The sequence below is a fragment of the Coregonus lavaretus genome (assembly GCF_964263955.1).
Source record: "Coregonus lavaretus genome assembly, chromosome: 31".
NCBI classification, from domain to species: Eukaryota; Metazoa; Chordata; class Actinopteri; order Salmoniformes; family Salmonidae; genus Coregonus; species Coregonus lavaretus.
The window spans coordinates 30,965,285-30,992,293 of NC_140018.1; the positions used below are offsets into that span (position 1 = coordinate 30,965,285).

A 27,009-nucleotide genomic window follows, 5' to 3' on the forward strand; every position below is an offset into this window, starting at 1 on the left:
AATGCAGGTGCTTTCACACAGGTGTGACTCCTGAGTTAATTAATCAATTAACATCCCATCATGCTTAGGGTCAAGCCATCATGCTAGCAAGCCATTATTTTGGCTACCATGGCTATGCCCCCATAGGATGACAATGCCCCCATCCACAGGGCACGAGTGGCCACTGAATGGTTTGATGAGCATGAAAACGATATTAACCAAATGCCATGGCCGTCTGTCACCAGATCTCAACTCAATTAAATACTTGTGGAAGATTCTGGGGCGGCGTCTGAGACAGTGTTTTCCACCACCATCAACAAAACACCAAATGATTACATTTCTTGTGGAAGAATGGTGTCGCATCCGTCCAATAGAGTTCCAGACACTTGTAGAATCTATGCCAAGATGCATTGAAGCTGTTCTGGCTCGTGGTGGCCCAACACCCTATTAAGACACTTTATGTTGGTGTTTCCTTTACTTTGGCAGTTACCTGTACATTGGGTTGGATCCTGTGGGAATTTCACACATCATTAACACGTTTGCCGTTACCTCAAGGGAATGTGTTGGGGATCGTTCCCCATCTGGAGACAGGTGGCTGCAATCTGCTCTGTGTGTGGGTATGCATGGAGGGATGGGCCTGGAGGCTTCTCACACACAAGCACAAATGCATGCACCGAGGCAGATTGCGTACAGACACACGCTCTAACAGACACACAACCGCTTTTGCGGGCACACACACACCCAAGCAAACTCACCCATGCTCATGCCGACACACACACACACATACACACACACTTCAAGACTTCTGCTCATGTTCCCTGTCTTCTCTTCCTAGTCTTATTGACCGAAGAGGCTTCATCCAGTCAGTCACACCCCAGCCTGTGTCACACTCCAACGGCAGCAGCATGTATGCCTCCACCCAGCTTCACACTCACATGGTAGGTTGTATGTGTGTGTGTGTGGTTCTTTGTGCATTCTATAGAGAGATGTTAAGGGTTTGACAGGACTGAGTTGGCACTTCAGTATTTATATCTACTGAGAAACGCTTAATACTGTATGTCAGCAACACACTCAAGTGCTCTCGCTTACAAATGGCAAACTTTGTTGTTATTACAAGCCAAGAGAGAACAGTAATCTGTCTACAGTGCCTTGCAAAAGTATTCATCCCCCTTGGCGTTTTTCATATTTTGTTGCATTACAACCTGTAATTTAAATTGATTTTTATTTGGATTTCATGAAATGGACATACACAAAATAGTCCAAATTGGTGAAGTGGAATTAAAAAAAAAAATGGTTTCAAAAAATGCTAAAAAAATAAATAATGGAAAAGTAGTGCGTGCATATGTATTCAACTGCTTTGCTATGAAGCCCCTAAATAAGATCTGGTTCAACCAATTACCTTCAGAAGTTACGTAATTAGTTAAATAAAGTCCACCTGTGTGCAATCTAAGTGTCACATGATCTGAGTATATACAGTTGAAGTCGGAAGTTTACATACACTTAGGTTGGAGTCATTAAAACTCGTTTTTCAACCACTCCACAAATTTCTTGTTAGCAAATTATAGTTTTGGCAAGTCGGTTAGGACATCTACTTTGTGCATGACACAAGTAGTTTTTCCAACAAATGTTTACAGACAGATTATTTCACTTATAATTCACTGTAACACAATTCCAGTGGGTCAGAAGTTTACATACACTAAGTTGACTGTGCCTTTAAACAGCTTGGAAAATTCCAGAAAATGATGTCATGGCTTTAGAAGCTTCTGATAGGTTAATGGACATCATTTGAGTCAATTTCAGGTGTACCTGTGGATGTATTTCAAGGCCTACCTTCAAACTCAGTGCCTCTTTGCTTGACATCATGGGAAAATCAAAAGAAATCAGCCAAGACCTCAGACAAAGAATTGTAGACCTCCACAAGTCTGGTTCATCCTTGGGAGCAATTTCCAAATGCCTGAAGGTACCACATTCATCTGTACAAACAATAGTACGCAAGTATAAACACCATGGGACCATGCAGCCGTGATACTGCTCAGGAAGGAGACGCGTTCTGTCTCCTAGAGATGAACGTACTTTGGTGCGAAAAGTGCAAATCAATCCCAGAACAACAGCAAAGGACCTTGTGAAGATGCTGGAGGAAATAGGTACAAAAGTATCTATATCCACAGTAAAACGAGTCCTAAATCGACATAACATGAAAGACCGCTCAGCAAGGGAGAAGCCACTGCTCCAAAACCACCATAAAAAAGCCAGACTACGGTTTGCAACTGCACATGGGGACAAACATCATACTTTTTGGAGAAATGTCCTCTGGTCTGATGAAACAAAAATAGAACTGTTTGGCCATAATGACCATCGTTGTGTTTGGAGAAAGGGGGGGGGGGGGAGGGGGGGAGCACGGGGTATCAGCATCATAATAATAATAATAATCATGCTGTGGGGATGCTTTGCTGCAGGAGGGACTAGTGCACTTCATAAAATAGATGGCATCATGAGGAAGGAAAATGATGTGGATATATTGAAGCAACATCTCAAGACATCAGTCAGGAAGTTAAAGCTTGGTCGCAAATGGTCTTCCAAATGGACAATGACACCAAGCATACTTCCAAAGTTGTGGCAAAATGGCTTAAGGACAACAAAGTCAAGGTATTGGAGTGGCCATCACAAAGCCCTGACCTCAATCCTATAGAACATTTGTGGGCAGAACTGAAAAAGCATGTGCGAGCAAGGAGGCCTACAAACCTAACTCAGTTACACCAGCTCTGTCAGGAGGAATGGGCCAACATTCACCCAACTTATTGTGGGAAGCTTGGGGAAGGCTACCCGAAATGTTTGACCCATGTTAAACAATTTAAAGGCAATGCTAACAAATACTACTTGAGTGTATGTAAACTTCTGATTAAATGTCAGGAATTGTGAAAAACTGAGTTTAAATGTATTTGGCTAAGGTAAACTTCCAACTTCAACTGTATCCACCTGTTCTGAAAGGCCCCAGAGTCTGCAACACCACTAAGCAAGGGGCACCACCAAGCAAGCGGCACCATGAAGACCAAGGAGCTCTCCAAACAGGTCAGGGACAAAGTTGTGGAGAAGTACAGATCAGGGTTGGGTTATAAAAAAATATCCGAAACTTTGAACATCCCACGGAGCACCATTAAATCCATTATAAAAATGGAAAGAATATGGCACCACAACAAACCTGCCAAGAGAGGGCCGCCCACCAAAACTCACGGACCAGGCAAGGAGGGCATTAATCAGAGGCAACAAAGACGCCAAAGATAACCCTGAAGGAGCTGCAAAGCTCCACAGCGGAGATTGGAATATCTGTCCATAGGACCACTTTAAGGACCACTTTAAGCCATACACTCCACAGAGCTGGACTTTACGGAAGAGTGGCCAGAAAAAAGCCATTGCTTAAAGAAAAAAAATAAGCAAACACGTTTGGTGTTCGCCAAAAGGCATGTGGGCGACTCCCCAAACATATGGAAGAAGGTACTCTGGTCAGATGAGACTAAAATTTAGCTTTTTGGCCATCAAGGAAAACGTTATGTCTGGCGCAAACCCAACCCCTCTCATCACCCCGAGAACACCATCCCCACAGTGAAGCATGGTGGTGGCAGCATCATGCTGTGGGGATGTTTTTCATCGGCAGGGACTGGGAAACTGGTCAGAATTTAAGGAATGATGGATGGCGCTAAATACAGGGAAATTCTTGAGGGAAACCTGTTTCAGTCTTCCATAGATCTGAGACTGGGACGGAGGTTCACCTTCCAGCAGGACAATGACCCTAAGCATACTGCTTAAGTAACACTTGAGTGGTTTAAGGGGAAATATTTAAATGTCTTGGAATTACCTAGTCAAAGCCCAGATCTCAATCAAATTGAGAGTCTGTGGTATGACTTAAAGATTGCTGTACACCAGTGGAACCCATCCAACTTGAAGGAGCTGGAGCAGTTTTGCCTTGAAGAATGGGCAAACATCCCAGTGGCTAGATGTGCCAAGCTTATAGCGACATACCCCAAGAGACTTGTAGCTGTAATTGCTGCAAAAGGTGGCTAGTTATGCACGCTCAAGTTTTCTGTTTTTATGTCTTATTTGTTGTTTGTTTCATAATAAAAAATATTTTGTATCTTCAAAGTGGTAGGCATGTTGTGTAAATCAAATGATACAAACCCCCCAAAAATCCATCTTAATTCCAGGTTGTGAGGCAACAAAATAGGAAAAATGCCAAGGGGGGTGAATACTTTCGCAAGCCACTGTATCGTTAAAAAAAGTTTAATAGCCTTATGGTCTCGTCAAATACCTGTCATGTACCCCTATTACCATCTCTGTCATTATTGGGATCTGAACTTCTCTTCCTCCTCTTTCTTTCTCTTTTCTTTCTCTCTCTCTCCTCTCTTACTTCTCTCTCTTTCTCGCTCGCTTGCTCCCTGCCGGTGGCTGCTGTGGGCTATACCCTGTGATCCGGAGAGCAGTATTTAATAGTGAATGAACACAGCTCATGTGTTTGTATTCATTAATTCAACGGGGTGTAGCTTCTCACTTCTCACTCTGCTTTTAAGTGTGATGGATGAATAACTCCTATCATCCTCCCTCTGAATATATCCATGTTTTAAATCACAGGTACTCTGCTGAATACTGACGTGTATAATTCTGATGTGTATAATTCTCCCAACGTCTGTGGATCCTCTCCCTGCATTACTTTTCAAATAGGCGTTTTATATCTCAAGCAGAATAATCATAATCTCCTGGCTGGTTCCTCATTAGCATACAGCCTTGTTTGAAGCTGGCAGCTGTGAGAACAAGTAGCTTTGGCCATACGCCTGTGGAGAGATTGTGAAAATGTTCCACATTTGTAACAAAAATAATCAATTTCGGGCAATCTCAAAATGTAAGTTGTTTGAGTTGAAGTAGTGAGTTTAATGAGGTATTGAGTTGATTTGACATGCTAATGTGTCCGTGGTAATGGCATGTTCTATCTATCTCTCCATTTCACTTTCCCTGTCTTCTCAGTGTGACCAAGAGCACTGCATTCAGAACACCAAATTCGTTTTTCAGGCTGCCGCCACCCCCCTGCTCCACAGCGACCCCGTCATGATTGGTGGAGGGGGACCCCCTTTCCCTGGGAAGAGTTCCTTGGGGGTCCCCTGTGCCGCCTCCCTGGCCCCCAGCCAGCCCTCCCTGCCCTCCTCCATGCCCGGGCTGGGCTGTGCAGGGGACATGTTGTCTCTGAGGGACCCAGACACCCACTGCCACCACCACCACTTTCCCAGCCCTGAGGAGACTCCCTTGCCCCCTGGCCCTATGCCTCTGACTTTGCCCTGCGCCGCCCACAGGGGACACATGAACCCAGCCCAGCTCTACGACCCTGCCAGCCAGGACTCTCTGCACGAGGACTCTGTCAGGGGCCTGGTCAAACTCAGCTCTGTCTGAGACTGGGCCCCACTGCCATCTCCCCCTGGCTCTTTGGAACCACTACCCAGACTCTGTCAGCGTGCCAAATGGCACCCTATTCCCTATGTAATGCACTACTTTTGACCAGGGCCCATGGACTCTAGTAAAAAGTTGTGCCTCTTCCTCTCCCTCTCTCCTTCCCTCCACACTGCCGGCTCAGGACCAAAGCCATACTTCCCCTAACATTCCACCCCAGCCCTCCCTCCATCCCTCCATCCCACCCAGATTTGCACCCCCACCTGTTGAGATAAGCTATTCTAGTGCCAAACAGACAGACCCTCAGTCCTCACTACACCTGACCAGGACCAAATCACACTTCTGACTCCCACTTCCTCTTCACAGTAGTATAGCTAGTGCTCTACCAGGTGTCTACCAGGCCTGGATGCAGGTAAAGCCTTCTGCCAAATGCTCATGACTTGTGCTCTATTCTCCAATGACATGTAGAGGAAACCACCTACCTGGACCAGGCTGTGTCATTGTCTGAAAATGAGACTGACTCTCTCTCCTCTCTCTCAGCTAAACCTACCAAGGCAGTTGCCATTTGGGTTTGCTGACATCCAAAGACACACACAGCGTGACACTTCTCTGGTTCTTCAGGTCTGTTGATTAGCTGGAAAGACATGAATCAGGACTAAATACAGGACTTGTTTATAGTTTGCCATGTGGGTTGTGTGTCCTGAGTGGTGACACTCTTTTATACAGTAATAATGGACACAGCCAATCAGTGTTGTCCATGGCCACAGATGATGTCACTTCCTGTTTGAGATTGTGTTGACACTGTACGTGGTGATCGGTGGTGTTCATCAGTCCGTCCCGGTGTCTGTGTGACGCTAGTCGCATTGAATCTTTGTTTTGTTAAAATGTGATGCCAAAACATGGCGGCATCCCAAATGTCACACTCTATTTAGTGCATTACTTTTGACCAGGGCCTATGGGGCTCTGGCAAAAGTAGTGCACTAAATAGGGAATAGGGTGCCATTTGGGATGTAGATTAAATGTAATGTGATGATTGTGCCAAGAAATTCTCATTGACTTCCAGTTTTATACATTAATGCCTGTGGATAATTAATAAATTCACATATGTTTATGTACAAGAGTGGATTTTATTTATTCAACCAGCCGGTGCGCAGTCACTTGGCAGAAATGCAACACAATACCCAATAGTATTTTCAGTGAATACCCTTTGCAGACGGAAATTAGCTGCTAGCTAAATCTGGTACAACTGTTGACAAAATTCTGGTAGATTTCCCAAAATTCCCAGAAGTCACAGTTGGAAGATTCCCAGAATCAGGAGGGAATATGCAGGAAATCCCGAAGCCTCCAACCAGGATTTCTAGAAAACCTGGGAATTTAGGGAAAGTTACCTGCATTTTGCAACTGTAATCTGTTGACCAAACTTTAATTGGAGTAGACAATTCCATTCCAACAGCTTCTTCTGTACCATGCTACCAAGTGTATGACTATGTGTCATGCTCTCTCACAAATGTATGACTGAATACTTGCAGGCCAGTTCAGGGCCGGCGCTAGCCTTTTGGGGGACCTAAGTGAGATTTGTTTGGGAGGCCACTAAAATTTTTTGTTTTAAAGTAAATTTCCTGCAATTCTACACATTTTGCCATGTTCTTTTGGAGTTTAATTTATTTGATCATTTAAAACAAGGTACACGTATAAAATTATGCACTTGATTAAGAATCATTGAGGATAAACACTAAAAAGTCTATGACCTTTCCATTGGGGAGTAGAGAAAATGGTGCAGTTTTAAAGTAATCGTTCTGCAATTCTACACATTTGCCATGGGTTGGAGAGAAAAGGTTTACAGTTTTACAACTAATTTCCTGCAATTCTACTCAATTTGCCATGGGGTGGAGATACATTTTAAAAGTAATTTCCTGCAATCCCCCTGGCGGCCGGGGGCCCTAAGCGATCGCTTATGTCACTTATGCCTGGAGCTGGCCCTGAGTCAGCTGATGGCAGTGACTGATATCTTATTTACAGTGTGTAGGTACTGTTAGGTCTACCTGGCTAAACCAGCTGTGAGGGATCTGCTGCTGTCTGGATAGTGAGATTATGTTGATGTGGATGCTATTTTTAGGGCTGATAGACTGTATACTGCTCTCTAGTGGATACACTGAGGACAGATTCACTTGCCCTCAGGTTTATCATCTGTAATGAAAGTACTGTAGCTTGGTCCCAGATCTGTTTGTGCTCTTGCCATTGCTCATTGTCAAGACAAACAGTGATTATGAGTTGGCATGATAGCACAAACAGACTGGCAATCAGTCTATACTTATCATTTAAAAAAATGTATAGGGCAATATGAATATAACATTCACAATCATGTTTGACAATTTATTTCAGGAACAAATATGTAATTCCATCAAACAGTGGAGGCGTGCATGGCTACGCAGTCATGGTTGAACAGGGAGTACAGGAGGGGGCTGAGCACACACCCTTGTGGGGCCCCAGTGTTGAGGATCAGTGAAGTGGAGATGTTGTTTCCTACCTTCACCACACGGCCCGTCAGAAAGTCCAGGACCCAATTGCACAGGGCGGGGTTGAGACCCAGGGCCTCAAGCTTAATGATGAGCTTGGAGGGTACTATGGTGTTGAATGCTGAGCTATAGTCAATGAACAGCATTCTTACATAGGTATTCTTCTTGTCCAGATGGGATAGGGCAGTGTGCAAATTGAAGTGGGTCTAGGGTGACATAAGGTGGAGGTGACATGATCCTTGACTAGTCTCTCAAAGCACTTCATGATTACAGATGTGATTGCTACAGGGTGATAGTAATGTAGTTCAGAAACCTTTGCATTCTTGGGTACAGGAACAATGGTGACCATCTTGAAGCATGTGGGGACAGCAGACTGGTATAGGGAAATTGAATGTCCATAAACACACCAGCCAGCTGGTCTGCGCATGCTCTGAGGACGCGGCTAGGAATGCCGTCTGGGCCGGCAGCCTTGCGAGGGTTAACACGTTTAAATGTTTTACGTCAGCCACGGAGAAGGAGAGTCCACAGTTCTTGGTAGCTGGTCGTGTCGGGTGGCGCTGTGTTATCCTCAAAGCTGGCAAATAACTTGTTTAGTTTGTCTGGCAGCAAGACGTCGGTGACCGCGACGTGGCTGCTTTTCTTATTGTAGTCCGTGATTGTCTGTAAACCCTGCCACATACGTCTCGTGACTGAGCCGTTTAATTGCGACTCCACTTTGTCTCGATATTGACGTTTTGTCTGTTTAATTCCCTTGCGGAGGGAAAGACCACTTTGTGAAGTAAATTAGGTGATAAAGTATGTGAAAAGGAGACTGGAGTGCGACTTTTAATTTGTTAGTTTATTATGGTCATACATCTTTATATACACTTGAGTCATTTCCTATGGCAAAGCTTGTGGGCTTTTGCTTACAGTTGTTCTTGGTTAATATTCAAAAATAACTTCAGTTTTGGGAACAGAAATTACTCAACACACAGGTGGCATATGCACAAAATCCACCTTTAAAATGATAGATCAGGTATATGTGTGTGGAAACTTGCATAGGAAAGAGCTCCCTGATAATTTAATATTTGCGCAGATATTGCTTATAGCAGACCTGCACTCTGGAAATAGGTATGTAATGTGTATGATCAATTCCCTGATCTAATACCTTTGTTACATAGTGGTTAAGTTGCTATATAAGCCGTGGTTACGTTGCTATATAAGCCGTGGTTACGTTGCTATATAAACCGTGGTTAAGTTACTATATAAGCCATGGTTAAGTTGCTATATAAGCCATTGTCATTTCAGCCACAGTTCCCAGTATATCGTATACATAAAATAAACCTTTTTGGTTAGCAAAGGTAAACAAGAATGTAATTCAAAACCCCTCCTGGAAGACGTACAGAATTACCTAACCATACAAGCTCACTCTTGTACTACATAGTATTTTCTATATTATAAACTGGGTGGTTCGAGCCCTGAATGCTGATTGGCTGATAGCCGTGGTATATCAGACTGTATACCACAGGTATGACAAAACATTTATTTTTACTGCTCTAATTATGTTGGTAACCAGTTTATAATAGCAATAAGGCACCTCAGGGGTTTGTGATATATGGCCAGTATACCATGGCTAAGGGCTGTGTCCAGGCACTCTGCGTTGCGTCGTGCTTAAGAACAGCCCTTAGCCATGGTATATTGGCCATATACCACACCCCCTCGGGCCTTATTGCTGAAACATATCACATGATGTGATATTAGATTGGAGTAGTGCAACATCTTAGAGCTATATTAAATTAGATAAGCTTTCATCCATTTTTTATGCCCATGGCATAACATATTTAGCCGTAGAGTCTAGTAAATTAGATAACCAGCTAATAGGAATGCTTTCACATTCCAGGGGTGAAAGGTTAAACGGCTCCAGCACACGCTTAAATAACAAGCATTAATAGAGGAAAGTACTGCTATTCTGATGCATTAGGATGAAAATGAATATTACAAAACTGATCATAGCATCACTATCGCCCTGCCCTTGTTGCTTCAAATTAATAAAAGGCGTTTGTGTCTACCTACCCGTTTGTGTCTACCTACCCGTTTGTCATGTTACCCATACCTGCTTCAACAGATAATTTGCTAATTACATTCAACCTGCCCCAAAATGAATTGATATGTTGTCAGACACTTGATTAGTAGTCCATTAATGTACTGAGAGTCCCAAATTAAAACCAAACATATGCACATAGGAGGAATATCAAGGACGCAATGGGTAGAGGACATGCAGTGGCAGATGCTTTTCAACGAAGCTGTATGAGACCCTGGCTGAGGAGGCTATGGGTCCTCATTCTCCATGCTTCTCCCAAAATGTGCACTTGCACACTTTCTTGCATGGCTTTTACAATGGTGGATACTTCCTCCAGCCAATGCTTACACCAATCCTATGCTTTAAATCCATGACGGGAGTGTGCAAGGTCTGCTACTGCTACTACATTTCTGGAAAAGGGTTGTGAATCGTGACGTAGCCAGAGTTGGAGGTCATTCTAAGGGTGACTGGGGTCAGATCTTAGAGGTCAGATCTTGGAGGTCAGGAGTGTGTCCCAACAATATCTCCTTAAACGCATTGGATTGATGAAGGCATAGGCTAGCTAGAGGAAGTTAACCACCATATTTCTCATACCGGTCATTTCCTTTCAAATCAGTGAAGGAATGTGAACAAGTGCACACTTTGGGAGGAAATAGAGACAATTGGGACATAAAACAGATTTTTGGAGGTCAGGGGTCACCACAGCTTGATATCCAGCAGCTGCAGGTCTCCCAGGATCTCCAGCTCGGTAATGCGGCTCAGGTCCTGGACACGGTGCTTATAGTCCAGATGGTGGACCCCGTTCACCGCTACCTTGAACTGGTTGGCCTCACACAGGATGATCATCTAGAACGAGCAACACACGGGAGAGGATATGAGGGGTAGAATCAGATGAAGTATTCAGACGTGGTCTTGCATCAGGCGGCATCACTCCTCCATAATGGAATGAAAGTCATAATGGAATGAAAGTCATGCTATCTGACATAAGACAATGCGATTCAGAATGATTCAGTGTAATGCTGTATCTTTCCATTGTTGGGCCTTGCTGTGAATTAATGCAGATACTGGCATTTCAAACTGAACTTTTCGGTCTTAATAAAAATGTCATATCAATAGTCTTATGTATTTTTTTTACCCCCTTTAGTCCCCAATTTCGTCATATCCAATTGGTAGTTTCAGTCTTGTCCCATCGCTGCAACTCCCGTACGGACTCACTTTACTTTACTGTATATATAGCCTCCCTACTGTCACTTTATTTTACTTCTGCTCTTTTTTTCTCAACACTTTTTTTGTTTTTGTTTTATTCTTACTTTTTTGTTTAAAATAAATGCACTGTTGGTTAAGGGCTGTAAGTAAGCATTTCACTGTAATGTCTGCACCTGTTGTATTCGGCGCATGTGACCAATAACATTTGATTTGATTTGATTTGATTTGAGAGGCGAAGGTCGAGAGCCATGCGTCCTCTGAAACACAACCCCGCCAAGCCACACTGCTTCTTGACACAATGCACGCTTAACCCGGAAGCCAGCCGCACCAATGTGTCGGAGGAAACACTGTACACCTGGCGACCGTGTCAGCGTGCATGCGCCCGGCCCACCACAGGAGTCTCTACAGCACGATGGGACAAGGACATCCTGGCCGGCCAAACCCTCCCCTAACCCGGATGACGCTGGGCCAATTGTGTGTCGCCTCATGGGTCTCCCGGTCGCGACCGGCTGCGACACAGCCCGGTAGCGAACCAGGATCTGTAGTAACGCAGCTTGCACTGCCTTAGACCGCTGCGCCACTCGGGAGGCCAGCTATTTTTATGAAAGCAACCCTGAAGTGGTACTGACAGTTCCCAGACATTTCAGGTGAATCCAGGGTCGTATTCACTAGACACCAAACGGAAGAAAATGGACGGAAACAGAGAGGGACTACCTGAACTTGACCAATAAGAAACTTGCTAAATGTTTTCTGTTGCCCAACGTTTTGCTAATGAATACACTCCAGTGGAGTACAGAGGGAGAGGGGGGGGGGTGGGTTACCTCAAAGTACTCCCCAGGGGAGAAGGGGAAGCTGGGCAGGGTGTTCTCCTCGGGGCCCCAGCACTCGGACAGGTAGGAGTTACGGATGAACACACCGGCCTTCATACGGGGGTTCAGGTGGAACGCTATGTCCTCCGTGTTACCGACTCGCAGGTTCACCAAGAAGCTACAAGTTAAATTCAAAAGTACATTTAACAGTGAACGACAAAACACTGCATTTCATCAATGTTATTGAACTGTTGCTACATTTCAGAGAATTTGTGGATAAAGAATGGTGTGGAATTTGAACAGAGTAATGTGAATTCTATTTTATATATTTGGACAATCCTTTCATGTCCCCTAGCCTGCTACATACATACCTGTGTGGGTACAGGCTGGTCTGTCCTTTGATTGTGATAGTATGTCCTACACTCAACCCATTGGTCAGTTTGCCCCTGAAGGGCAGACTCTGCAAAAAAATATCTCAAATTACTTCTGTCAGCAGGCCACACAAATAAAAAGCAGGTCATATGTCAGACGAGGAAAGTATTCAAATGGTACATCACAAAACAGACTTGGTATAGAGTAATGTATTGAGCCTTAGCTAGTACCAGAGCGTTGTATTGCAAATATAAGGCTCTAGGTAGTACAGTACATGGCACCAAATCTTCCAGGCTCTGATGACCATGACGTTGTGGAAAATTACATGTACATCAAAGTCCTTATTAGGATATTTGTCCATGTGTGTAATAGGTGATTCAATAAGATAATTTCCAAAGGCCCAGCTGTTGTGGCACCAGGGTGTTGAATTTGATTTGAAAAAAAAAAAAAATGTTTTGCCAATTTCATTCTAATCAAATGTGTGATGTATTACATTGGCAGCACAGCTGCTTCATATTACAATCATATAATATATTTTGTAATAACAACTTACCAAGTCATCTGACATTGAAAGCACTGCCTGTCAGAAAGAAAGTAGATATTTTGCTTTTATTACAGAGATTATTTTTTTGCTCACATTACAGAGAAAGCATACTTTACTTGAATGTAATGTTATACGTATTGGCATAAACAGTCCATGCAGTGTGTTAAACAATCCCATCGCTTGGAGTCAAAAAGGCTCCCCTCCAAAAGCACCACAACCGTGTTAGCAGTCTTAGCAACAATAGATTTCCCTTTATTTCATGTTGAAAAAGCAACTTCCTTACATTGGCTAGTGGGCCTCTGTTGTTCACAACACCAGGTGGAGGTGGACCGGAGTTCTGCAATTTGAAGTGACAAAACAAAACTTCTACCACCCATGGGTCACATCATCACAACAGGTCAAACTGATGTTCGGAACTTAAATCTCCATCAAAGGCATGCAAGTCTTCTGTAGAATTCAACTTGAGGTGCATAACATTTGGCTATAGGCCTTGAAAGCATAAAGCCAGTTAGGCTATAGCTAGATTATATAAAATATTTCATACCATCTGACAAATAACAATGAAGTTAGGATGAGTTACTTACAGAGCTGGGGATGAAGCCGATGGCCTGAATCTGGACCTTTCCAGATATGGCCAGTGTGTCCACCTTATCCAGGTCCAGTCTGTGTTTATACTGCAGTACATGAGCACCGTTCACTGCCACCTAGAGAGAAGAGATAACACTGAGACAAACAGTTTGAGAATCCTCTAAAGCAGAGGTGTCAAACTCATTCCATGGAGGGTCTAGTGTCTGTGGGTTTTTGTTTTGTCCTTTCAATTAAGACCTAGACAACCAGGTGAGGGGAGTTGTTTACTATACTGAACAAAAATATAAACGCAACATGTAAAATGTTGGTCCCATGTTTCATGAGCTGAAATAAAAGATCCCAGACATTTTCCATACGCACAAAAAGCTTATTTCTCTCAAATCGTGTGCACAAATTTGTTTTCATCCCTGTTAGTGAGTATTTCTCCTTTGCCAAGATAATCCATCCACCTGACAGGTGTGGCATATCAAGAAGCTGATTAAACAGCATGATCAATACACAGGTGCACCTTGTGCTGAGGACAATAAAAGGCCACTAAAATGTGCCGTTCTGTCACACAACGTCTCAAGTTTTGAGGGACCGTGCAATTGACATGCTGACTGCAGGAATGTCCAACAGAGCTGTTGCCAGATAATTTTATGTTAATTTCTCTGACATGCCGCCTCCAATGTCCTTTTTGAGAATTTAGCAGTACATCTAACTGGCCTCACAACCGCAGACCACATGTAACCATGTCAGCCCAGGACTTCCACATCTGCCTTTTTCACGTGTGGGATCGTTTTATGGAGAGGCGGTTCTGAGGATTATTTCTGTCTGTAATAAAACCCTTTTGTGGAGAAAAACTCATTTTTATTGGCTGGGCCTGGCTCTCTAGTGGGTGGGCCTATGCCCTCCCAGGCCCACCCATGGCTGCGCCCCTGCCCAGTTATGTAAAATCAACAGATTAGGGCCCAATTTATTTATTAAAATTGACTGATTTCCTTCTATGAACTGTAAATCAGTAAAATCTTTGATATGGTTGCGTTTATATTTTTGTTCAGTATAATTAGTGACCTTAATTCATCAATCAAATACAAGGGAGGATCGAAAACCCGCAGACACTCGGCCCTCCGTGGAATACATTTGGCACGTGCTCTAAAGGCTTCCATAGCCTCTCTGCTCCAACATAAGAGCGTCTGCTAAATGACGTAAATGTAAATGTAAATAAGTAACAAGTAACAAGCTGATTCCTAAGAGGAGCAGCAAGATGGCTAGTTAGCTTGCCAGGCTCGTATTCACTAGGCAAATGGAAGAAAACAGACTGAAAAGGGGAGGGACTAGGACTTCCACACCTTGTCCAATGAGAAACACTTGTTTTAGTTTTCCAATGCAAAACGTTTTGCTACATTTTGCTAAGGTGTGCTTTGCACTATGAATATGCCCTAGGCAGCTACAGAAGAGCCAGCTCTGTTGCTCGGTTATCTACATGGAGGATATTTCCAGATCTGATATAGAAACCCTGAAAGCTTGTACAATGTGGTAAAAAGCCACAAATAAACTCTCAGTGATATACAATGCATTCGGAAAGTATTCAGACCCATTGACTTATTCCACATTTTGTTACGTTACAGCCTTATTCTAAAATGGATTCAATTGTTTTTTCCCCTCATCAATCTACAGTTGTGGTCAAAAGTTTTGAGAATGACACAAATATTAATTTTCACTAAGTCTGCTGCCTCAGTTTTTATGATGGCAATTTGCATATACTCCAGAATGTCATGAAGAGTGAACAGATGAATTGCAATTAAATGCAAAGTCCCTCTTTGCCATGAAAATGAACTTAATCCCCAAAAAACATTTCCACTGCATTTCAGCCCTGCCACAAAAGGACCAGCTGAATCATGTCAGTGATTCTCTCGTTAACACAGGTGAGAGTGTTGACGAGGACAAGGCTGGAGATCACTCTGTCATGCTGATTGAGTTAGAATTACAGACTGGAAGCTTTAAAAAGGAGGGTGGTGCTTGAAATCATTGTTCTTCCTCTGGTTACCTGCAAGGAAACATGTGCTTTGCACAAAAAGGGCTTCACAGGCAAGGATATTGCTGCTAGTAAGATTGCACCTAAATCAACCATTTATCGGATCATCAAGAACTTCAAGGAGAGAGGTTCAATTGTTGTGAAGGCTTCAGGGCGCCCAAGAATGTCCTGGCGTCTCCTAAAGTTGATTCAGCTGTGGGATCGGAGCACCACCAGTGCAGAGCTTGCTCAGGAATGGCAGCAGGCAGGTGTGAGTGCATCTGCACGCACAGTGAGGCGAAGACTTTTGGAGGATGGCCTGGTGTCAAGAAGGGCAGCGAGGAAGCCACTTCTCTCCAGGAAAAACATCAGGGACAGACTGATATTCTGCAAAAGGTACAGGGATTGGACTGCTGAGGACAGGGGTAAAGTCATTTTCTCTGATGAATCCCCTTTCCGATTGTTTGGGGCATTCGGAAAAAAGCTTGTCCGGAGAGACAAGGTGAGCGCTACCATCAGTCCTGTCATGCCAACAGTAAAGCATCCTGAGACCATTCAAGTGTGGGGTTGCTTCTCAGCCAAGGGAGTGGGCTCACTCACAATTTTGCCTAAGAACACAGCCATGAATAAAGAATGGTACCAACACATCCTCCGAGAGCAACTTCTCCCAACCATCCAAGAACAGTTTGGTGATGAACAATGCCTTTTCCAGCATGATGGAGCACCTTGCCATAAGGCAAAAGTGATAACTAAGTGGCTCGGGGAACAAAACATTGACATTTTGGGTCCATGGCCAGGAAACTCCCCAGACCTTAATCCCATTGAGAACTTGTGGTCAATCCTCAAGAGGCAGGTGGACAAACAAAAACCCACAAACTCCAAGCATTGATTATTATTATTATTAATGTTATTATGAATGGGCTGCCATCAGTCAGGATGTGGCCCAGAAGTTAATTGTAAGCATGCCAGGGCGGATTGCAGAGATCTTGAAAAATAAGTATTTTTAATGTAATTGCATAAACTTAATGTAATTGTCAATAAAAGCCTTTGACACTTATGGAATGCTTGTAATTATACTTCAGTATACCATAGTAACATCTGACAAAAATATCTAAAAACACTGAAGCAGCTAACTTTGAAGACCAATACTTGTGTCATTCTCAAAACTTTTGACCACGACTGTACACACAATACCCCATAATGACAAAGCAAAAACGTATGGCTTCCATCTGGCCACTCTACCATAAAGGCCTTATTGATGGAGTGCTGCAGAGATGGTTGTCCTTCTGGAAGGTTCTATCTCCACAGAGGAACTCTGGAGCTCTGTAAGAGTGACCATCGGGTTCTTGGTCACCTTCCTGACCAAGGCTTTTCTCCCCTGATTGCTCAGTTTGGCTGGGCGGCCAGCTCTAGGAAGAGTCTTGCTGGTTCCAAACTTCTTCCATTTAAGAATGATGGAGACCACTGTGTTCTTGGGGACCTTCAATGCTGCAGAAATGTTTTGGTACCCTTCCCCAGATCTGTGCCTCGACACAATCCTGCCTTGGAGCTCTACGGACAATTCCTTCAACCTCATGGCTTGGTTTTTGCTCTGACATGTACTGTCAACTGTGGGACCTTATATAGACAGGTGTGTGCCTTTCCAAATCATGTCCAATTAATTGAATTTACCACAGGTGGATTCCAATCAAGTTGTAGAAACATCTCATGGATGATCAATGGAAACAGGATGCACCTGTGCTCAATTTTGAGTTTCATAGCAAAGGGTCTGAATACTTATGTAAATAAGGTATTTCTGTTTTTAATTTTTAACATATTTGCAAACATTTTTAAAAACCTGTTTTCGCTTTGTCATTATGGGGTAGTGTGTGTAGATTGATGAAGAAAAAAATGTATTTAATCCATTTTAGAATAAGGCTGTAACGTAACAAAATGTGGAAAAAGGGAAGGGGTCTGAATACTTTCCGAATGCACTGTATTTGGCTTTTACCTCAGAAGAACATAAGAAACCTTCTGAAGCCAACCTCAACCACTGAGGGAAGTGAAAAATATATTATACTGAATTATTAACACGTCATGCGGCAAAACTGACTTAACACTTTCCCCATGCTTAATATACAACCACCTGACTGAACCGTGACACAAAAAACAAGGAAATGAAAGTGAATCTTTGAGTCACAGGATGTGTCCCAAATGTCACCCTATTCCCTATATAGTGAACTAGTTTTGATTAGGGCACTATGAACTCTTGTCAAAAGTAGTGCACTAAATAGGGACTAGGGTGCCATTTGGGATGTAAACACAGGCTTTTGCCTGAGACAGGGGAAGGAAGTGATAGAGGAAAACATTTATTTCAAGCGCATTCCTTTCTCTACATTAAATGTATCAGTGTGTTGCATGTTGGAAACTCTCTCAAAAAGGCCAAAAAGCACCTAAACCTATTCCCACAAAACCACGAGCCAGTCTTTTCAATTAACCATATTGTTATGAATAATTATGGACCTGAACATTGGTCCAGGACAAAGGCTATATAGATCAGGGGAATCTGGGGCTGTATGTATCAAGCATCTCAGAGTAGTTGTGCTGATCTAGGAGCAGGTCCCCATAGTCCATTTAATCTTATTAATTGTGATTAGTAATACGCAAAACGGATCCTAGATCAGCACCGCTACTATGAGACGCTTTACGAGTATGGGCTTAAAGGTATCTGATCGGATCGCTAGTCATCCTCACCTTAAACTCGTCTTTCTGCACCAGGACGATCATCTCAAAGGTTGACCCCAGTGTGAAGGCCTTCTTATGCAGGATCTCCTCCTTGCCCCAGCTCTCTCTCTGCAGTGTGTTGCACACGATGCAGGGAGATCTCTTAAAGCGAGGGTTGAAGTGGAAGGCTATGTCCGCTCTGGGCTTTGTGCTGTTGCCACAGGTGAAGTCCACCTGAAACCTGGACACGCACACAGCTGTAGTTTGCTATAAGCTACCTCTTCATCAACTTCCATCAAATTTTCTGAACTGTGAATCCTCTTTCATATGACTGCATGACTAGAGACATGTGACAGTAATGTGATGTCATTCTTGAGACGTGTGTGTAGTGTATCCATAATCAACCCCATACCTCTCACAATCACTGGGAACAGTGCCTTGAATGAGCACCATCTCCCCAGGCTGTAAACCTCCCAGGATTGTCCCAGCAAAGGGAATGGTCTGTGAGTGGAGTAGAAGGTGTTGATTGATACCCAACTAGTCAGGCTAGGTTGTTGTTTGAATGCATAAGATATGAGTGTTTCAGTTTAACATAAATTATGAGATATTCTACTAAAGTGCAATTATGACCTGATGCTGCGTTCAAGACATGGAAACTCTGAACCTCCGAGTTAAAATCGGCGTACGTTTTTTTTTTGCATAGAGCTTCCTATTGTTTGATTCTGATACTTTCCAAGTGGGACACTGAGCTCATCTTTCTACAACGCGTTTCCAAGTCGGACATTTTCGAGTTGTCTTGAACACAGCACGATTTCCAAGTCGGACATTACCCAGTTTTCGTGAACGCGGCATGAGGTCGAGAAACTAGTTTCTGCTGTCAAAAACGTTGCACGCACGCGCCTGGCCTACATTGACACTTCAGAAAGGTACAGTACTTGAGGGACTGTTCGTGTACCAAACCATGTTTTACAGCTTCCTATCGACCTGGTAAATGATAGAAGAGGCATCGCTGTATAACTAACGTTAGCTGTTAGCTAGGCAACTGACAGCTGAATTCAATATTATCTCGCTTTAGTTCATGTATGAGCAAGTATGATTCGCAACAAAACAAATATAAGCATCTCACCGGATTCAGAACAGTTTGTTTCGGGTTCGTGATCGACATAGTTGACGGGTTCAGAAGAAAGCGTTAAAATGGGCGCAAGAATGCAAACGTCCCGAGCTTTTCATTAACCGTCCGGTTACTTCCTCATACGATGTAAAACAAACGTCTCTCAACCAATGAAATTCAAAGCCCCGCCTTCGCTATGTGACAGCTGGAGTTGAGGCATTGACGGCTTCAGCCTTCAAAGCGGTTTTCAGATTGTGCTTTTCATGACATTTTGTTAATTGCAGCACAATTTTGGGGGGGGGTATTAGTGCGTTTGTATTTATAGACGTGTTGGTTGTTTAACCACAACCGACGCGCGCGCAAGCACTGGCCAAAACATGAGATTGGCTTAGATTGACACGTAAGCTATATTTCGTCGCCAATGTGTATTGAAAACAAACACATTTGCACAATGGCCCCTTTTGTCTCCAATACATGGTTAGTTTGTTGGGTTCTATTTTTCTCATAATTGGATCTGTATGTGATGAATAACTTAGAAGGAATGCATTAATGATAAGCATAGGTTTGTACTATACTGATATAAATTGTTTCACATAACAGGCTGTGATTCATGTAAGGAACGTTAGGGGGTAGGTCAGATAAGACTTGTATTTCTTACAGATACGAACACTCTCTCTTTGTTGTCTGTGAAACCGTCCTTGAACGTGGGTACATGGAGTACAGATTGGAGGGGTGTCTTTTGGGTGCTGACTCCACAGGTTATTATGATAGCAATTTATGCCTGGGAACGGTGGAGCGCCAAGGGGTGGAGCGCCGAGGGGTTGGGACCAACCCGTGCGCCAACGGATTGGCTGAGTAAAGTCTAAACCACACTCAGTCCTTTACTCTGATTGGCCAACAGAAGAGGTGGGAACTCTGTCAGAGTATTTGAGAAAGAACCTGTAAACAATGGTTTAGTTCTCTGAGTGCCCTGCGTGGTATTTCAGCGGACCCGTATATACAAACCTTCATACTTATCATACATACATTTTGCATATAATAAATTAAGCTTGGATTGAAGATCTCTTGATTCTTATTCCAATACCAGATTTGAATTACGCAATTTCTAACAAATTCGTTAGCTAATTTTAGCATTGACATGAAATCAGTCAAAACAAGAGATTATTAATAGCAAGATGAACCGAGCTGAAAGGAGCCATTTACGATTACCTACATGGACGTTTGTCATTCTTGCTAGCAACCTGGCCATCCAGAATCGAAACAGGCTGACTTCTGCCCCATGGAAGCGCGCAGCTTTCGTGACGTTTTCAGCCAACCCAGCCATTGTACGATTTGTTTAAACTAAATGTTGAATACTGTTTATTAGTAGCCTACTTCAACTGCTCAATTTCTGCCTCAAATTTGGTGTAATCCCAGTGTTCCTTGTCACTCCTTTTGTCACCTTAAATACCAGTGGCTGAAAAAGTACCTAATCGTCATACTTCATTTAAAGTAAAATAAACCTTAATAGGAAATGACTCCGGTAAATGCGTCAGCCAGAAAAATACTTCTGAGTAAAAGTGTGTTTTAAACGTAGTGTTGCAAAAAGTTAAATGCCTTACAGTAAAAGTAACAAAAGGAATGCTATACATCAAATTCCAACCCAGACTGCACGATTGTTTTGAGGACAGCCAGGGGCATACTCCAATATCATTTCAAAAATAGTTGCTTAACGAGTCCGCCAGATCAGAGGCAGTAGGATCAGAGGCAATGGCTAAAATGTAAATATTGCGCTCCTGCCTGAGCCTTCGAAATGTAGTGATTACTTTTGGGTAAGGGAAAATTTAAGTATATTTTCCTGTAGGAATGTAGTAGAGTACAAGTTACCTTAGTACAGATATCCCCAAAAAACGACTTAAGTTTATTTACACACCATTGAAATTATATTCTTATTAGCTACTCCAAATAAACGCAAATGCAATTACAGGGGTCAGTTTAATTTAACTTTAATTCCAAGAGTTGAATCTTTAGCATTCCCATCTGTAACCATAAGCAGGCAGTAACTAACAGGAGAAAACACTGGGCAAAAAGAATTAAAAATTGCTACTGCATGTTGAATTTTAAAATTTTATTACAAAACAGAAACCCAGATAAAAACAATTTAAAAAAGCTACTATACAAATAAATCATAAAACCAGAGTTGTACTGCAGATAGGGTGGGTTGTGAATGGTAATGTGCATGTGATGTCTGTGGCCCCAACAATTAAGACTTAGTTTGTGTCCCAAATCGCACACTACTTTTGACCAGGGCCCATGGGGGCTCTGGTCAAAAGCAGTGCACTATATAGTGAGCCATTTGAGAAGCATCCTTAGAAATGGATGATGGGAGCTAAAGTGAGGTAGTCCAGTGGCATGTAGCCTGGCCCGTGTCCTCTTCAAGTGTTGAAAGTGTCAATGTCTCAAGAGCTTAGCAGTGCTTTAGAAGTCAGCATCCAGCCGGAAGGAGTTGTCTGTGGTGCCAGACATCACACCCATCCTCTGGTACTCCCCTACTCGCTTCTCAAAGAAGTTAGTCTTACCCTCCAGTGAGATGTTCTCCATGAAGTCAAATGGATTCTCCACTCTGTAGATCTAGAATGTAAGAGTTAGAGGAAAGTTTGTCTCTGCTTGTTAAATGCTTCCGTTTGAGGCAAACCCAATTTAAAATACTGTACATTGACATTTAGCATAGTTTTTCCAGACTTACAGTAGAGAGTGCCTACATTTTAAAATGTTGATGCGTTTACTATAGCTTTACAGGCAAGAGACTCAGTCAGGCGTCTATATCGTGTTGGCACCCCAAGTCAGCAGACCACATGCCCACTGAGCTGAGCACTAGCACCAACACTCAGCTCCCATTATCAGCTGAGGTACGTACCCCTGCGCTTCTCATCATTGCTAGCCCATTTCAGATTTAACTTACAATCAAATTGCATGGACCCATGGAAAGTTACAACTAAAACATGGTTTGATTGGATTTAATCCCTTCTCCATATCAAAAGGACACATTTGTCACGAGGAAAGATTATCAATGGGTTTGGCTCAACTCAGTCCTCTCCTCCCTCCTATTGAGAAAGGGTAAAGATAATTGAGGAGAGTAAACAAATGTGCTTGTATGACATAAGCCTCCTTTTCCACTCACGTGTCAGGCAAATTACATTTACAGGGGTGGAATCCCAAAATAGGTCTGTAAAGTTAAAAAACTAATTTAGCTAGTTGTGCTAGACATTTTATAGATAAAAGGATAAGTAGTGTAGTTTTTAAATATGTGCACGCTTTCCAGCAGATTCAAAGGGGGTGTGGCAGATCTCAAAACTCTGCTGCGAAGGATTCCGGCAGGATATTTGAGTTTCCTCGGCGAGAGGAGGACACTCCTCCGTTCGCATACTATCTAATTGACATTCCTCAGACACTCAAAACCACTTATCGGTTTCCAGGTCACGGAGGAGAGGACGTCTTTTGCCCAAATCTCCAAAGATGTGCTTCCAAAATGGCACCCCATTCCCTATATAGTGCACTACATAGGGAATAGGTACCAAGCCATGGACCATAATCTCACCTTGTCAAAGCCCAGCTCCAGCATTAGCCTGTCAGCCACAAACTCAATGTACTGAGTCATCAAGTCACAGTTCATACCAATCAGCTTTACAGGCAGGGCTTTTGTCAGGAACTCCTGAAATGTGAACAAAAATGAATTAGATTTATACAAAACTTAAGATTTTCCTGTGTTTTATATACACTTCCACACTGGAATAACTGACAAATGACCTTTTAGTGTAAAAGTCGTTTTAAAAGACTGCCTGAAATTTCAGCCGTTTTGGTGGAATGGATTGGTGATTTAACCAGGCAGTAAATTAGTTACACCAATAAGACAAAACCTCTGCCAACAGCTAGTTTTCCCTCAGACCAATCCCAGCCAAATGTTTGCTTGAGAAATTGCTGTTTGCTAAGAAGTCATGTTTCTTTGCCATTTTAATTGAAAACAATCACAGTAAGGTACTTAATTGTTACCCAGAAATGACTTAGAGGAAAAACTGCTGCATTGGACTTTTAATCTAGGTCAGGGAAACATGCCCTTATTGTTTAATCAACATACCTGCTCAATCTCCACTGCGTTCCTGATCAGACTGGTGACAGTCTCCTTTGAGGGCTTATTCACCAGGTGCTTGAACATGAGGCAGGCGAAGTCACAGTGCAGGCCCTGGATTTATATGGAACTAGTTAGTAAGATAATGCCAAGTAGTCATGAAGAATGTTGCTTTTTCAGTTAAACAAGCACATGAACGGTATCACAACGTCATGCCGTTTTGTAACCAAATACAGTTGTAATGACATAACTTCAATCAGGTTTGCCTGCTGGGATCATAGGTATAGAGGAGTCAAATCAACATAGTGAAAACAAACACCCACCTCGTCTCTGCTGATGAGCTCGTTGGAGAAGGTCAGGCCAGGCATGAGCCCCCTCTTCTTCAGCCAGAAAATGGCAGCAAAGGATCCAGAGAAGAAGATCCCCTCAACAGCAGCAAAGGCAACCACACGCTCACCTGAAATACAAACATAGCCCATTACAAACTTACAATCACAACCCAATCATGTGCAGGTTGTTAGGAAAAATACATGTATATACCAAATTCAGCGCTTTTGTTGCCGATCCAGTTCAGGGCCCAATCAGCCTTCCTCTTCACACAGGGGAGGGTTTCAATGGCATTGAAGAGGTAGTCCCTGTATGACAAAGAAAAACATTAGGCACATTCTCACAAAAAGTTGAGGGCTGCACTATAAAATGCTTAGACCTTTTAAAAAGTGCAATATGTAGAAATCACTCTGTCATTTCCTGGTTGCTAAAATGCTATGTTCTACTAATTGCAGCTTATGTGACAAAACATGCAATGTATAGTTTAGAGAATCATTGTACCATCTAAACCGCTGTGAAATCTTTTCAATAACCAAACATTTTATTTTCAGCTTTTTGAAGCTGGTGTACAAAACCAAAAGTGAAATATTCAAAAACGTAACTTAACGGGAAGCATAGAAATAGATCACATAGTACAGATCTACTGCTTATTAGACTTGATTTAAATTAGAAATCCAGATCTATAACTCATATTTCTATGCAAATTAGGTCAGCCAAAAAGTTACATGTTGCGCATTGGTGGATTATATTTTACTATCATGAGGTTCAGTCAGGCGTCTATATCAGGTTAGCATCCCCCAGTCAGCAAAGAACCAGCACCAACACTCAGCTCCCATTATCAGCGGAGGTACGTACCCCTGCGCTTCTCATCATTGCCAGAAAATACAAAAAGGTGGGTAATCACTTTGCTAGATATGGGTGATTTCCCTGCACTACCAACTAAGAGCTTGACTGACAGTCTGACCTCTCTTTGGGGTCTTTGATGTAGGTGTCAATGAGCAGGCTGTACATCTCAGAGTGGATGTTCTCCATGGCAATCTGGAAACCATAGAAACATCTTGCTTCTGTCACCTGGACTTCCTGTGTAAAGCGCTCCACCTAGTAGCGAAATATGAAATTAGATCAGTGATTTCTTGACAGTGTGCATCGTTAAATATTGATTGTTGTATTGTATACACAAGAGCAATTTACCAGGTTCTCATTGACAATTCCGTCGCTAGCAGCGAAGAAAGCCAGTATGTGAGAGATGAAGTATCTCTCCTCATCCTTCAGAGACTCCCAGTGCTGTGTGTCTTTGGACAGATCAACCTGGAAAACAAAATAATGATAAAAAGCTCATGAACCAGCTCATGTATCATTTACTTACGCAAACACCACTGTAATGATGCAGCAACTTGGACATACCTCCTCTGCGGTCCAGAAAGAAGCTTCTGCCTTCTTGTACATCTGCCAGATGTCATGATACTTGATGGGGAAAATTACAAACCGGCGTGGATTTTCCTTCAGGAGTGGCTCTTCTTCAGTGTTGAATTTCTTGGCATCTTTGGACTTTACCAGAAAGTTACCAAAATACACATTGTTTTATTCTATCATTACTAGTCAAATGTTGCAGAGGTATAATAGCATATTCCTCAATGGTTAGACTATTCAAAGGTGCATAGAATTGAAGGGGAAATACATGTATGTAATAAGAAAACAAGGCATACCAGTTTATGTAGAATGTCAAGGTTCTCTACAGCCCAACGTTAGATGGTTGAGCTATACTATGTATCATTAACTTGCTATCAGTAGCTAGTGTGTCCAAGACAAAGGCTTTCGTGACATGACTGGAATGGAAGGCTAGTTACTAGCCTTATGAAACACTTGAGTAGCCAGTTTGTGTAACTAACCATTCAAACAAATGCTTGCCTTACTTGAGTTACTCGCCAACTACCATAAACCTCACATATAACATTAAGCGACATCATGATTTGATGACTCGCCAGCTAGTTAGCATGGCCAACACTATTAGTGCCAAATAACCACGTTCTAGCAAATTACCAGGTTAACGTTAATTACGCCAATCATCAAGCTGCAAAATGGTCACTGTGTATAAACTGACCATTTCTAGTAAAAGTAGCCATTGTTCACTCACCTCAGAATCGTCAAAGATTTTGCGCGCGGTTTTCGAGGCCAGAATCCGGGTCATGTTCAGGCTGGGAGGCTGCATTTGGAGAAATTACACGGTTTTATATTTGACAAATTAGGTACTTAAGTAACTAACTGGCTTGCTTACTTTACATTCAATTGAATAATGTGCTGGACAGAAAGGCAGACGTGACAACTAGCTAGGCAACGTTAGCTGCTATTACATCGTAAACCAGTTGAGGTGACCGTTTGCCTGACCACTTTAGATCAACCACCGACATCAAAAATAACTAGATAAAAGTTAGCCCACGTCCCAATTTCAAACTTACCGTGTTTTCCTTGTCAACGAGTGAAATGTTGTCCATTTGAGTGGCGATAGCGTTTTCATTCTTCTTGTCGAGTGGTGAGCGAGTTGCAAGCATCTTTAATGACAGACGAATTATACAACAGAATAAATTAAAGTTAAACGTCAGTAAAATTGCAAGGAAATAAGAAAGGAAAAATAAATATATTCACAACTATCTGCAGTACAACTTGATTTCGCTGACTAGATCAACGTAACAACTAAACGCAAAAGACTCGAGTTCCCCCTATTTATTGAAATTCTGGCGGTCGATTCCAAGCAGCCAATAGAAACAAAGATTTTGTTGGCATTTACATTTATGGGTGGGTGAAGCCAATCAGATTGCACATCTCTCACATGTGTAATTCCAAAAATTGCGGGAAATTTCAAAACCGCCATATAAAATCCGAAGAAGAAGAACAGCAACACCGCCACCACGGTTGATAGTGTTACAAAACCGGGAAAGGAAGAAATTACAAAATGTCAGGAAAGGCGCGCTAATGTGAGACAATAGCGCTAAGCCATTAGTTATAAATATATTTGACTATACTATGTTTTTAAAACGTTGAATTACAAAATATAATGTCATAGATAAAGTTAGAAATGTGTAGAAAAATGCAACGACGAACAGCAAGTTGGATGGCTGGCTAGTGTGGCTAACTAACTAACAAGATTCGACAGTGTAACATTTAACTGCAGTCAACATATGTTATAGCTATTTTATAACACTAGCTAACTAACTTGCTTGCAACTTTGGTTAAGTTGTCATTATATAATAGGTTGTATTTATCTTC

General features: G+C 42.5%; 3 protein-coding genes across 5 annotated transcripts in view; 1 reads left to right on the forward strand and 2 right to left on the reverse strand.

The window, feature by feature from the left end:
• LOC311106386 (palmitoyltransferase ZDHHC14-like) overlaps positions 1–5,412 on the forward strand; it is a gene marked incomplete at both ends in the record, with an annotated part of 38,840 nt that extends 33,428 nt beyond the window's left edge. Inside the window, 2 exons of the mRNA XM_084148721.1 lie at positions 815–917; positions 4,993–5,412. Coding sequence (XP_084004847.1) covers positions 815–917; positions 4,993–5,412 — 523 coding nt within the window. The remainder of the gene's footprint in view (positions 1–814; positions 918–4,992) is intronic.
• A 3,330-nt stretch (positions 5,413–8,742) lies between these two features.
• Positions 8,743–19,462, reverse strand: lgals8a (galectin 8a). Of its 2 annotated transcripts, XR_014610355.1 has the most exons (10): positions 19,329–19,462; positions 18,615–18,703; positions 18,233–18,443; positions 13,500–13,619; positions 13,199–13,252; positions 12,925–12,951; positions 12,371–12,459; positions 12,012–12,177; positions 9,608–10,830; positions 8,743–9,537 (listed from the first exon to the last, which is right to left on the reverse strand). XR_014610355.1 is itself a non-coding variant. In XM_084149116.1 (9 exons), the coding sequence occupies exons 1-9, from the start codon at positions 19,365–19,367 to the stop codon at positions 10,681–10,683; spliced, it is 945 nt and encodes a 314-aa protein (XP_084005242.1). In that variant the 5' UTR covers positions 19,368–19,462; the 3' UTR covers positions 8,743–10,680. The 2 variants fall into 2 exon arrangements, 1 of the variants encoding a protein (XP_084005242.1); XM_084149116.1 differs by having other exon boundaries at positions 8,743–10,830.
• A 1,820-nt stretch (positions 19,463–21,282) lies between these two features.
• Positions 21,283–26,442, reverse strand: rrm2 (ribonucleotide reductase M2 polypeptide). Of its 2 annotated transcripts, XR_014610338.1 has the most exons (11): positions 26,202–26,442; positions 25,880–25,948; positions 25,150–25,293; positions 24,937–25,053; positions 24,710–24,843; positions 23,959–24,053; positions 23,742–23,875; positions 23,428–23,532; positions 22,891–23,004; positions 21,646–21,923; positions 21,283–21,589 (listed from the first exon to the last, which is right to left on the reverse strand). XR_014610338.1 is itself a non-coding variant. In XM_084148970.1 (10 exons), exons 1-10 carry the CDS (start codon positions 26,292–26,294, stop codon positions 21,771–21,773), a joined length of 1,158 nt encoding a protein of 385 aa, XP_084005096.1. In that variant the 5' UTR covers positions 26,295–26,442; the 3' UTR covers positions 21,283–21,770. The 2 variants fall into 2 exon arrangements, 1 of the variants encoding a protein (XP_084005096.1); XM_084148970.1 differs by having other exon boundaries at positions 21,283–21,923.
• Between the last annotated feature and the right edge of the window lie 567 nt (positions 26,443–27,009).

What these genes read in the sequence shown, in the direction of transcription:
- rrm2 (XM_084148970.1), bottom strand. Translation starts at nt 26,294, where the DNA reads ATGCTTGCAACTCGCTCACCACTCGACAAGAAGAATGAAAACGCTATC. An exon ending in TCGTTGACAAGGAAAACACG is followed by an intron (nt 25,949 to 26,201) that starts GTAAGTTTGAAA and finishes CTCCAAATGCAG; the next exon opens with CCTCCCAGCCTGAACATGAC. An exon ending in TGGAGCTGGGCTTTGACAAG is followed by an intron (nt 21,924 to 22,890) that starts GTGAGATTATGG and finishes CTTACATTCTAG; the next exon opens with ATCTACAGAGTGGAGAATCC.
- lgals8a (XM_084149116.1), bottom strand. Translation starts at nt 19,367, where the DNA reads ATGTCGATCACGAACCCGAAACAAACTGTTCTGAATCCG. An exon ending in AACAAACTGTTCTGAATCCG is followed by an intron (nt 18,704 to 19,328) that starts GTGAGATGCTTA and finishes CTCCACTCACAG; the next exon opens with ACCATTCCCTTTGCTGGGAC. An exon ending in TTTCAATGTCAGATGACTTG is followed by an intron (nt 12,460 to 12,924) that starts GTAAGTTGTTAT and finishes ATTTTTTTGCAG; the next exon opens with AGTCTGCCCTTCAGGGGCAA.